General features: G+C 52.7%; 1 protein-coding gene across 8 annotated transcripts in view; it reads right to left on the bottom strand.

Annotated features, from left to right (window-relative positions):
- Positions 1 to 12,000, bottom strand: part of Ank1 (ankyrin 1) — a 121,606-nt gene that overhangs the window by 22,596 nt on the left and 87,010 nt on the right. For all 8 annotated transcript variants that reach the window (XM_023717272.1, XM_023717271.1, XM_023717275.1 and 5 more), the window contains 10 exons: positions 11,746 to 11,957; positions 11,218 to 11,422; positions 10,772 to 10,868; positions 10,348 to 10,576; positions 9,131 to 9,256; positions 8,894 to 9,013; positions 7,721 to 7,799; positions 7,390 to 7,464; positions 5,933 to 6,064; positions 4,916 to 5,062 (listed from right to left, as the gene is read on the bottom strand). In XM_023717272.1, coding sequence (XP_023573040.1) covers positions 4,916 to 5,062; positions 5,933 to 6,064; positions 7,390 to 7,464; positions 7,721 to 7,799; positions 8,894 to 9,013; positions 9,131 to 9,256; positions 10,348 to 10,576; positions 10,772 to 10,868; positions 11,218 to 11,422; positions 11,746 to 11,957 — 1,422 coding nt within the window. The remainder of the gene's footprint in view (positions 1 to 4,915; positions 5,063 to 5,932; positions 6,065 to 7,389; positions 7,465 to 7,720; positions 7,800 to 8,893; positions 9,014 to 9,130; positions 9,257 to 10,347; positions 10,577 to 10,771; positions 10,869 to 11,217; positions 11,423 to 11,745; positions 11,958 to 12,000) is intronic.

Below are 12,000 nucleotides of genomic sequence, written 5' to 3'. Positions count from 1 at the left end.
CCCTCCCTCCCTCCCTTCTTCCCCCTCTCTCTCTTTTTGGTGGTACCAGGGATTGAACTCAAGACCCTACACTTGTCAGGCAAGCACTTATTCTGCTAAGCTATCTCCCCAGTCCATATGCAGGTTGTCTCTTTATCCTTGGTGTTGGCCAATTTTCTCACAGTGCACTTTAGTGTAGATGCTAACAGGGCATCCATGGTATTTGTTGGATCCACACATTTATGATTTTCATGGTCACTTTCAGCCTTTATGTCTTCAGGTACTTTTCCTGTCTTCTTCTCTCTTGGAAACTCTAATTTCATATATATTTGGCCTCCTGAAACTGCACCATAGTTCACTGATATTTTTAAAAATTTTTTCTTTTGTTTCTGTATTTCACTTTGAAGAGTTTTAATTGCTGTGTTGTGGAGTTCACTGTTTTTTTCTGCTGCAATGCCTAATCCATTCCACCAGATTTTTAACCCTACACATTATGGTTTCATCTCTAGAAGATCAGTTTTGGGTCTTTTAAAAACATCTTCTATTTGTCTACTTAATCTTTTGAACACGTGAAGTATTGGGTTGACCATCCTTGTCTGCTCCTTCTAACACTTGAGTTCTGGATTAGTTTAAATTGACTACTTCCCCCCACCCCCCCGGTCTGGCAGTTAGAATTACTTTAATACTCAGTTCAGACTTGCAGAGCTCTCCAGGGTTCTCCGTTTGACAGCTGTCTCTTCTGTGTCCTCTGCTATGGGAAGTCTAGCCTTCTTATGCCTCCTGGACTCTCAGCAACTTCTCAACAATTGGCCAGGGTTTCCCTGGGAACTTTGGAAAGGCCAAATTTAGGCAGTCAGACTTAGTCATGTATTTTCCGTGTCTCACAGCCCCTGTCTCTTGCTCCCTGATGTTCAATGTCTTGGAAGCTCATCCACACATTTTGTCCATTCTTTAGTTTTTCCAAGCAGGAGGGCATATCCAGTCCCTTTCACCCTGCCTTGGCCATAAGGAACACATGTCTTAAGTAGCTCCTCAGAGGGCAGATGACTATTCTGTCATTCCTGAGACTCCCAGCAAGCCTTGAGAACTGGGAGTGGATGGCTTTTATACTTTGTGATTTTCCACACTGAGCCTTCAGAGGCATTCACGTCTATGGAATTAGCTGAAATGGAAGCATGTGCATGGAGAGAGCACAGGCACAGCCTCTATCGAGATCCCTGCAGGATCCCTGCTGCGGCCACCCCACAGCCCCTTCTGGTGATGCCTTCAGAGTGCAGGCCTCGCTGCTCCTCCTCTCTCTGGAGAATGCCAGCTGCTCACTGAACCTTTAGTCCAGGTGCTGGTGGACATTATGAGGATGCTCACTGCAGTGCAATGCACTCTCATGAGGAGCATCTCTCATGGTCTGTGGTGGACCAGACTACAATGAGAGCTACCAAGTAATGAGAGCTATTGGGTGTCCCAAGCTGAGCTACATAAATGTCTGCCTCTTCACCCTGAATGTGGCTAATTGTGCCTAATCTAGGAAGCTAAGCAGGCTCAGGCCTGGTTAGTTCTTGTAGAGGAGAATTTGTCTCTAGCACTCTCACCCAGCCCTGTCACACTTGGGTCACCAGTGTATTTCTGCATAGAAAGGTCTCTCATTTGGGGTTAGATGCTGGGGAAATCACACATAAAACATTGTGAGCAGAATATAGCCTGGCTGTCCTTCCTTATCTCACCAGATATAATAATTGTCCTATTAGTTTAATATTAGTAGCAAACAGAAAGGGTGAACATGTGGTCTGGCCTCAGAAAGAAGCCATACTTTTCTAGTTGCATCCGTTAAGAGTTGATGTCAGTAAAACAAATTTTGTTCTTCACTAGACATTATTACAATTCAGTAGACCAAATTGAACTGGCAAGGGGGTGAGATCACCATTTTTTCCTTTCATATGAGAAGTCTGTTCCATTTTCAGGACATGGTATTTTTTGTCTAGTAAGCATTTTCTTTCTTTTTCTTTTTGCCATACCAGGTATTGAACTCAGGACCCTGTGCTTGCCAGGCAAGCACTTATTCTACTGAGCTATCTCCCTGGCCCAGAATTTTTTTCTTGACATCTCTAAAACAGGCCTGAGATAATTCCTGTGGAAGAAGGGAGAAGCCAACTAGCCTTTTCACTTAATCCTTTTGCAGCCTGCATGGTAAGAGAAGAGGGAAGAGCCCAACTTCCTGATGCCACTGCTCCTCAGACTCAGGATAAGAGCAACTAATTCCTTCTGAAGGAGGACTAAACCAGCAGAGAATGAAGTGCAGTGTAAAGGGGCCATGCAACAGCGGTGCTGGCCATCCATCAACAGAGATGGCTGTCGCTAGGACAAGCTATCACATGGTTCTGCACAGAACAGAGCTGGTGACAGTGCTGGAGGACACTGTACCCCTCACCCTGGCCCTGAGCCCTCTGGCACCCTTCCTTCCACACCAGGATGAGTCTTCTCATCTCAGGACAGGGCCCAGGGTGGAGAAAGACATAAAAGCCAACTTTGGTGTCTAAAAAGTGGAAGGGGCCAAACTGGACTTCTGTTTGCAAGGAGAGGTGTGTGAGGGACAGCAAGCCCAGGCCAGCAAAAGACCTGCTGGGAGGGGGCCCCGGGGTGATAGCAATATAAAGGAGCTGGGAAGGACAGAACACCCAGTGAATGGCCTCTCATACCCACAACGCAGGGAGTGGACCCTTCAGAAACCTAGGTCATTCTCTCAGCCACACCCATGGACAAAACCCAGCATCCGAGAGCCAGGCTCCAGGGCAGCTCCAGGTGCCCATGGCCTTCTCACCTCCCTCTCCTGGCTCCTCTGCCCTCTTGTTCTGCCTGTGAGGATGCAGGCGCACTGCCCTCCTGCTCTCCTAGAACACTCTTTCCCAGCGTTTGTCCATGGCTCCCTCCTTTATCTCCTTGATGTCTTTGTTCAAATGCAGCTGCCTCCACCACACTTTTTAAAACTCTAGTCCTGGAATTTCCCCAATGTCACCCGGGATGACCTGTTAGCCCATTATATGGTTCCTTAATGTAATTGCCTGGCTTTCCTGACAGAAGGGAGAATGTTGGTTTTCTTTCTTGTCTCCTTAACAGCTCATTTCTCCTCTGTCTAGAACAGTGTCTGGCATGTAGCTGGTGCCCGAAAAATATTTGCCATATGAGCTGAGCCACAGTGGCAGAGCCCTTTCTCCCAGGCATGGAGCAGTACATGGAAACCCAGGCCTTTAGGGATTAATGCTTCTCAGGCTGACTGGGAAGAGCTGTGTGCCCAGTGGAGACCTTCCCTGCAGGATTCTAGTGGCCTGTTATCTCCAGAGGTACTAAATGGAGGTATAAAAATCCAGAGCCTGTTGATTAGACTTGAATGAAACAGAACGGGATATTCAGAAGCCCACGTCCCACAGAAAGGGACTGGTGTTTTGTTACTTGGGTGTCCTGAAGTATGAAGAATTTCCCCTGTCTTTTCCCTCTGGGGAAAGGAGCTGGCCTGCTCGGCCACCTTTCGTGTGCACCCAGGTCCCCAGAGAGTGGTGCAGTCCTGGGGTGGAGCCCTTTCCAGTGCACCTGGAGAGTGAGCGAGCACAGTCAGCAGCCACGACGAGGCGACACAGACAACACGCCGTGCACACTCGCACACACACAGATGCCCATGGAGACAGCCGGGGGCGCATAGGGCCGGGTCCTTTGTGACATGCATCTGTGGAGGTGGACAGCTCTTGTACAGTGGGCCCCAGTGGAGACAGTGGAGACAGAGGGTGAGAAAGGGTGATTGAACGAGAGGCCAGGGTGAAGTCAGAGGCAGAAAAAGAGGGCCACAGGACACGACCAACAGAGGATGGGCCCCGCATCGGGGGCACTGGATGGCACAGTCAGGACACACAGGACACAGGAGAGAATGGGAGGGAGTCCCTGGCCAGTAGCCCCTGGAGCTGAGTGGTATGTTGTATGGCTGGAGCAGTCCTACACAAGGGTGGTGGGCAACAAGCACCACCGGAGAGCTGTTCCAGGTGATGGTTCACAGAGTCACTATTTTTCAAGTTCTGTAAGGGATCTTGGGGATCTGACTTCAAAGATGATGGCTCGGCCACAGGGGGGTGGCAGGAAGGAAGGGCCTGGAAGCCAGGCCCACTGAGCCATGTTCAGGGCCAGGGTGCATGGGGCCATGGCTCTGTGCCACTGGCTACAGAGGGTGACATGGGGATGGTGTGGGTGCCAAGGCTCTGCTCCTACAGGGCAGTGCTGCTGACAGGGGTGGGGACATGGTGGGGTCACCTGTACTTTGTCTCCTTGGGGCTGTCACCGTGGGGCTCCCTGTCTTGCTGAACCACAGCAGAGTAAGGAGGGTAGACAGGTGAGAAATGGACAGCAAAAGAAGGGAGGGAAAGTGGGAGGGAAGGAGGGAGGGAGGGAGGGAGAGAAAGAGCGGGGAGAGAGAGAGACAGAGAGAGAGAGAGAGCTCAAAGGAAACCATTTAGTCTCTAAAAAGGGCCACAGTGGGACTTTTTAACACCACCAGCTAATACATATGAGGTGCTGGGCCTTGTTCCTGGCAATCAAATATTCTACATGCTGAGACACCAGTGCCCAGGAAGCGCCTGTGTCTTGTGAAGGGTGACACAGAGCATCCAGACTCTAGGGACGAGGGTCCAGCCAGGTGCTTTCTGACTCCAGCTCCCTCCCACCATACCAGGCCTGCTGGGACCCAGGTACAGAGGTGGCAGGCAGGGGCTACTCTGCCCTGGTCACACCCACACAGGTGTGCCACACCTGGGAGGTGGAGCTCACTGCCAGCCAACCAGCCTCCCACCCACCTGAGGTGAGAGAGTCTCGGGGACAAGGCTCTGCAGGAAGGGATCATTGGTGCTGGCAGCTGGCAGGGCACCCTGTCTGGCCTCACCTCTACCCAGGGGATACTCACCATTCATCTGGGAGGGCGACAGTGAGTAGTCCCGGTCTGCCTGCCGCCGATCTGGCTTCAGGTTGCGGCTCTGTCTGCCAGAGCCCTCCAACATATTCACAATCTCACTCCGGTCAATGTTCCGTAGGGCTGCATACAGGTTTTCCACTGTAAGGGAGGGAAAGGGGAGGCGAGTGATTCTAGAGCCCCAGGGAGACTGTGCAGGCCTGAAAACAGGGCCAGGGGAGGGAGGAAGCTAAGGCTTTCAGAAAGTGGAGGACCTCTTCTGCCAAAATCAAACTTAGATGGACAATTCTTTCTTATCTACAACAGATCTTTTCCATAAAATAACAGTGCCTCTCCCAGGCCTTGCACATGCAAGAACGCTACCCTGAGTTACCTCCCCAGCTCCCTGAGTAGCCAATTTAAAAGCACAGAAAGGCTGGTAAGTTTTTGTTTATAATCTAAGAGGAATACGACAAGGAAAAGCAGATGAGAATGAGCTGTTCTCCGGAAATTCTGGGTCCTTGCCAGTTGATTTTGGATACAAATGTAAATGCCCAACTTCCCCTATTATCACTGAGGACTAGAACCTGACTGAGGAGGCTCTGAGGAGAGTGACACCAACCTTCCTCCAGGTGGGGAAAATGCCCCAGGCGGGGAGACAGCCACATGGGCTGGAGCTCAGCCCTGAGGTGCCACCAACACTGGCTGACAGCCCATCCCACCCTGGCCTGAGACTCCAACACTCATGTGGTTGGGAAATCCCACAGGAGGAGCTACATGATGAGATCCAAAATCTTACCTGTAGGCTGCCCTATGGGGGCCTGGACAATTTGTATCTTACTCTAAGGAGGGAGAGAGACTGAGGCCAAGAATTGCTGGTCATGGTAATGTGACCTGGGGGGACTACCTGGGACACCTCTGATGAGAGAGAGAGGGGGAGAGAGAGAGAGAGAGAGAGAGAGAGAGAGAGAGAGAGGAGAGAGAGAGAGAGAGAGCGCAAGTGGAAAGAGGCTTCCTCAGCTGAGTACTGACTCTTTGCATTTGTGCCTTCCCGGGCCACCCAGAGGTTCAGCAAGGCTGCGCTCTGCTCCCATAAGGAGTTGGGGTTTTCCACCCGGATCCTGTTGATTTCCTCCACGCTGAACTGCAGCTCCCTAGCCAATTCTGCAAGTGAAAAATGGAGAGCAGGGTAAACATTAGGGGTACAGTGCATCCTTCTCTCCCCAGGAAGGCCCCCTGGCAGTGAGTTTCTGCACCTTTGTGTCCAGACAGGGAATGGCTTGGGAAATACTCATCGATGAATGAGTGAACCCACAGATGCCCTTTTTCAATGATGTCTAACCTGAGCTGATGAGAATAAGTTCTCAACAAGGCCAGCAACTCGTCTAAGTTAAGGGCAAGCTAGTCTCTGAGCTGGGAAGGGGCTGAGGTGCTGGTTCTTGGGGCAGTGGGGCCTGCACCACACTGGGAGGCCACATACTCTGCCAGGTTCCAGTAGGGACAGGCTACCAAGAGAAGGTGGGACTGATAAGGGAATCCAAGCTCCCTCACTATCAGGATTTAGAAGGAAGAGAACCTCAGAGTAATTTCAAGGAAAGGAACCCTGAAGCGAAAGCAAGTGTAAATCAGAACATGTGTGTACAACACCCACAAACTAGCACACAACACACACATGCACACATGAGCAATGCAATCAGGGACACACACTGCTTCCCACACACAAACACATGTATATACACAGTGATGCATACACATAACTTGCCACACACATATGTGCAAACACACTTCAAGAATCAAGAGGAGACGTGGTTTAAAGCATGAACAGACCTTGAGCTTCTGAGCTCCTATAACATGACCTTTCAGCAAGTTTTTGTAAGATTTCTGAGTTTGCCCATGTGGGTATGTGAGAGAGGGCAGGAGTCCATTTGTATGAAAGCTAACAGACAGACAGACAGACAGACAGACAGACAGACAGACAGACAGCAGGGGAGAGAGAATGAAGCTGCAGAGCCTGTGGCTTTGGGTCAGATATGCCCTGCTGGACAAGATCACAGAGAAGAAACCCAATGCCCCCATGTTCCACTCTCCAGGAAAGGCAGCATCCAGAGTGGAACAGGCAGTGCATGGGGCACTTGGACACTTGCTTTGCTTATCTGTTTGGTTTTTCTGGACCTTGTCACTAGCTAGCTCAGCAATCAAGCCACTCTAATGAGCTGGATCCTAGATCCTAATTTTCCTATCTGCAAAATAAGCTAACTAGCCATTTAGAGGCCTCCAGGAACCTGCTGTCAAGTCTTTCTTCCAAAGGAAGCCAGAGAAATGGAGAAGGGAGTGTGCTGCTTTCCCTGGCCCTGGGTAGCGCAGCTTTATAATATGCCCCAGACCATCACAAGTCAAACAATCAGGAAAACACTATGCCCACTGCCTCTCAGGGAGGAGAGATGATGGATCAGCCAGAGCAGGGCCTTTCTGCCCCGCCCCCAACTCACCTGCCCAGCTGAGGCCAAGATGCTCTGTAATGACAGCGACCTTCAGATCCTCTCGGTCTGTCCCGCTGGGGAAACCTGGGGGTGAGAGATCACACTGAGCAGCCCAGCCATTACAGGGCTGTCAGGTACAAGCAAGTGCCCCCTGGCAGGTGGGCACTCAGGTCACCCTGCAGCGCTGACTGCAGGGCAGTGGGGACTGAGTCTCAGGCGTGACTCATGGTGGACAGAGCAGGCTGAGGAGATGGCAGCCTGGCGAAGCCCTGCCAAGACGTGGGATGTGAGTACCAGCCACCCTCGTCAGGGGAAGCAGTGCATCCCCATGGGTGCCTACCGAGACCCGACTCGCTGAGCACGCTGTACCGCAGGGTCAGGGGGGTCAGGGTCCTCCTCCTGTCTTCAGCTCCAGTCCCCTGTAGGGAGAAGGCAAAGACAGAGCACCTTGGGTTTTGGGCGTTCTCTTTCCTGAAGAAAGTGGTCTGAGCACTCATGCTGTGGGCAGGTGAATGGTGCCCCCGGTCCTGGCGGGCAGGCAGCACTGTGTTTCTCTGGAAGCAGAGTGGAAGTACAGGAAGGGGCGGGGGTGCAAAGAAGCTGACAAAACTCAAATGTTATCAATAGTAACGGCAAGCTCACGGAACTCTTCTCATGCCTGAGGCCTGCTTAATGCTCACAACAACATGGGAGATAGGTAAGACTACTATTCCCATTTTGCCCCCAAGGATGCTGAGGCATAGAGAGTTTAAGAGGCTTGCCCAAGGTCACCCAGTGAAAGCAGTGAACCTGGGGTCTGAACTTCAAACTAACTTTCTCTTGCTGAATCTCTTTCTTTTCACCAGCCCCATTTCTGACACTGGCAGGGACATCACCCAGGGTCACGTTTGCTTGAGGTTGCAGGAAATGGCTTTTGAGAGAAAAGTTGCTTGCCCCTCGTCCTCAGAAAAAAAAGAAGAATTGCGCCATGGGTACATGAACGTGACTGTGCTTCGTTTCTAGGTCAGCATGGAAGGCTGATGAGTAAAACAACAACAACAGCAGCAGCAGAACAACACCAACAGGAAGCACGGAGACACTCCGCAAACACATGAGCAGTCCTGGGCCTGGCGCAGGGGACTCGATACTCTCACAGGTACTGATACGTGAACATACTTGGTCAAGGCTCCTTGGCTGAGCTCAGAGCCCTGGCTGTTTGCAGTGGCAGAGGACACCAGGATTCCCTTCTCTGAGGGCCTAGCACCCTGGGGAAGATAAGTAAGTAAATGACAAAGAGACTGAGTCACAGGGGTCCTGCGGCTGGTGACCTTGAGCAGCTGGTGCTGTGCCTGGTGTCACATGACAAAGTGGGACTGAGCGTGCAGAGAGGGTGGGGAGAGCTTGGAGCAGGAGACAAAGGAGAGCCTGGGCCACTGCCAGTGAGAAGCCCTGTGAAGTGTTGATCCTGGGTTCACTAGGGGCCTCCTGGGGGAGTCCACCTCTGGTCTTGGGGGTTCACCAGGCAGCAGCTCACCTTGGTGCAGGGGGGCATGGTGATGTTCAGGTGGCAGAGGATGTGCTGGGTGTCCTCGTACTTCATGGCCTTGCGTAAGAATGACAAGAACCCTGCCGGCTCTCGACTGCTATCCCTCACCTAAACGCAACCACACAAAGAAGACTCAGCAGGCCTTTCCAAGGCTGCCAGGCAGGTAGGCTTACAGACAGCTGCCTCCCCGGGGTGGGGGTGGAGTGTGGCAGGAGGAGGCAGCACCTTCACAGGTATGGCCAAGCGGTTCTCCCGGAAGGACTGGAACTGGAAGCTGCGCTGCTGAGCAGCCTTTCTGACAGGCACCAGGTTCCCAGAAAGTTCTGCAAAAAGGGGCATTCCTTCCAAAACCTGGAGGGCAAGAAAGCAAACACAGCTGGTCATGTGGAATGCCCAGGGAGCCTGCTTCTGGCATCGGCTTCCCTCCCCTGGACAAGCCCTTGTCCCAGTGTGATGCTTGGGGTGTGTTCTGAGAGCCCAGGGACTTGGACGAGCTCCCTGTCTGAGACATGAGGGCGAGGCAAGCTTCCTCCCTCCACAGGAGTCCCCGGCAAGCAACTGCCTCCTGTGCCCAAGCGCAGAAGGTGCTTGCTATCAAGGACTCTAGAACACCTCCAGGACATTGTGATACAGCCCCTGAAAGACTCCGGGGTCTGTTTTCACCTCTGCCAAAGGTGTGTAGCCCATAAGAAGTGCTAGAAAGACTATGGCATGTTTTTGTCTGTGTACATAAACCAATATAGTCTCAGAGACCTATCTGACAACTGCAAAAACTGAGGCTCCGTGGAAATAACTGCTGTGCCTAGTGAACACTGAGACAGTATTAGAACCAGTGCATCGAGCTCTCGACATTCGGCCTTGAATGTCCCCAAGAGGCTTCCCAGGCCAGAAGTGGGGTCACATCTACTCTCAGCACTTGACATCTCCCACTACCGTCTACCAGCATCCCTGTCGCCTCAGCTACCAAACCCAGCCCAGTGGGCAGCAGCATAGGCTTTGGGGCTGGACAGCTGGGACACATTCCATCTCCACCCTTTTCTCACTGTGTGACCTTGAGTGAGTTACCTCACCTCTGCCTCTGACCCTCAGCTTCCCCACATGTAAGTCAGGGACACTAGTGGTACCGACAATTATGAGAATTAATCAAGGTCATGCGATGAAATCACTCCACTGTCAGTGCTTATTGACACCAAAGACTCTGGGTCACCCAACTGCTGCCACCCTGAGGTACACATAGATGTGTCTCCATGCTTGTGCCAGCTTATCTGAGATGCTTTTCAAGACAGAGATCTTGCCCCCCATCCTGAGGACTTCCCCCCAGCCCTGGTCACCACAGCCCCAGGAGCCAGCGGGAGCCCCACCCTAGCTCTGTGGCTGGATCTGCTTGGGTGAGGTGATAAAGGCCTGCCAGGGTCTAGTCACATGGGGGCCAGGTGCCACACCTCTATATCCCTGCTCCGGGCCACCTCCACGAAGTTCTCATGCTGCTCCAGGGTCTTGTCCACCTTGTCATCTGTCATGCAGTAGCACCGCAGCCGCCCTTCCCGGGGGTCATTCATCTTGGCAAAAATAACAAACTTGGCCATATAGGGCACTGCAGTCAGCTCTTTGTACAACAGAGTGGCAAAATTCACAGCCTCTGCAGTCCGTGGACAGTCTGACAGCCAAAACCTAGAAAGACAGTGTGGGCGATGAGGGTCTCCTGGGCTGGGGGACCGAGAGGCGAGGCCATCTGAGTTCAGTGGCCACAGCCCCACCTCATGGCTGGGGACAGAGGAGTTCAGTCCAGAGGGCAGTCCAGGCCTGAGCAGGGGTTGCTGGTGGCAGCCTTGAGTGCCTGCTATGCCACACTAGGCCTCCCCTTACCTGGCAGAGACATTGGTGGTGAAGTTGGCACATTCATTGGCATACACAAGCTTGGTAGTTCCTGTGATATCTTCCCACTGGGCTTGGTCAGTTCCACCTGCAACAGCAGCAGAAGGGCAGCTGGGCACACTCTCCTGGCATAGCCATGGAGCTCAAAGGTGCCCAGGCCCTGGAGCTCACCGGCAGAGGTGTCATTGAGTGCACCTATTCTCCCATAATCTACCCCTCTTCCTGGCGACCCGCAGTGCCCTATCCCAGTGCAGCAGGCCCTTCCTGCCTCTTACTTAGAGGTGTCACCACTCCCTCTCAGGACAGCATGACACCTCCAGAATCAGTGGTTGCTAAAGTCCAAGCGGTTGCTGGCTTTACCCCTTTTGTCTCCCCACAGTGTGTTCCAGAAGGAGCTGTTGCCACAAGAAAATGGGATGGCCAGGGACACCTCTCACCAATGACACTGCAGAGCAGGCGCAGGCTGGTGGTGTCTCCCTCCCCACTGTCCCTTGGGTTGTCTGTCCAGGAAGGAGGTAGTGGGATGCGGAGTCCAATGGGGCGGTGGAACTTCCGGCGCCGTGGCTCCACAGTGACAATGGGGCTAAATGTGGCCTGGTTGCCCAGGAGCTTGGTGACCAGCTCATCCGGGACGGGCTGGGCCTGTGTGGTACAAAGAGGGCTGGTCTGATGGGTGACAGTTGGGCACCCTCCAATAGGGCAAAGACTTGTGGCAGGAGACTGGACCACTGCCTCTACCATGCCCAGAGCAGGACCCAGGCTGACATCACCACTCAGCTCTCAAGGAGAGCAGCCAGAACCCTTTCTGCATTAGAACTGGTAGGCATAAGGCACACTTTCCTCACCTCATCCCCCTGCTGTCTTTCTCCCCTACACTTCCTCTCAGGTGGAATTCTAAGGTCCTCCTGGAAGTATGGGTCATCCTGAGGAGGAAGGGGGACCTAGCAAGGCAGGGGAGCTGTCACCTGCAGAGCCAGCTTCACTTTCTTAGTGACGGCATTTTCGGGGAAGGTGGCTTGCACCAGCGGCACCAGCTTGCTCTTCAGGGAACCGCCTTCAGGCCCAATGGTGTCAAAGTCCTGGCAGAGCCGTGACATGATCACGAAGTACAAAGGGAAGTCGGTGGTGATGATGCGACAGACCCTCTTCTTCTCCAGCTCCTCCAGGCTCCCCAGCTCTGGAAGCACAAGGCAGGGTGGCCACAGACCACAACGTCATGC

This window comes from Octodon degus, unplaced genomic scaffold, assembly GCF_000260255.1.
Source record: "Octodon degus isolate 3935 unplaced genomic scaffold, OctDeg1.0 scaffold00051, whole genome shotgun sequence".
Lineage (NCBI taxonomy): Eukaryota > Metazoa > Chordata > Mammalia > Rodentia > Octodontidae > Octodon > Octodon degus.
The sequence above is the reverse complement of the archived record's forward strand: the minus strand, read 5'-3'. Positions and strand labels throughout refer to the sequence as shown.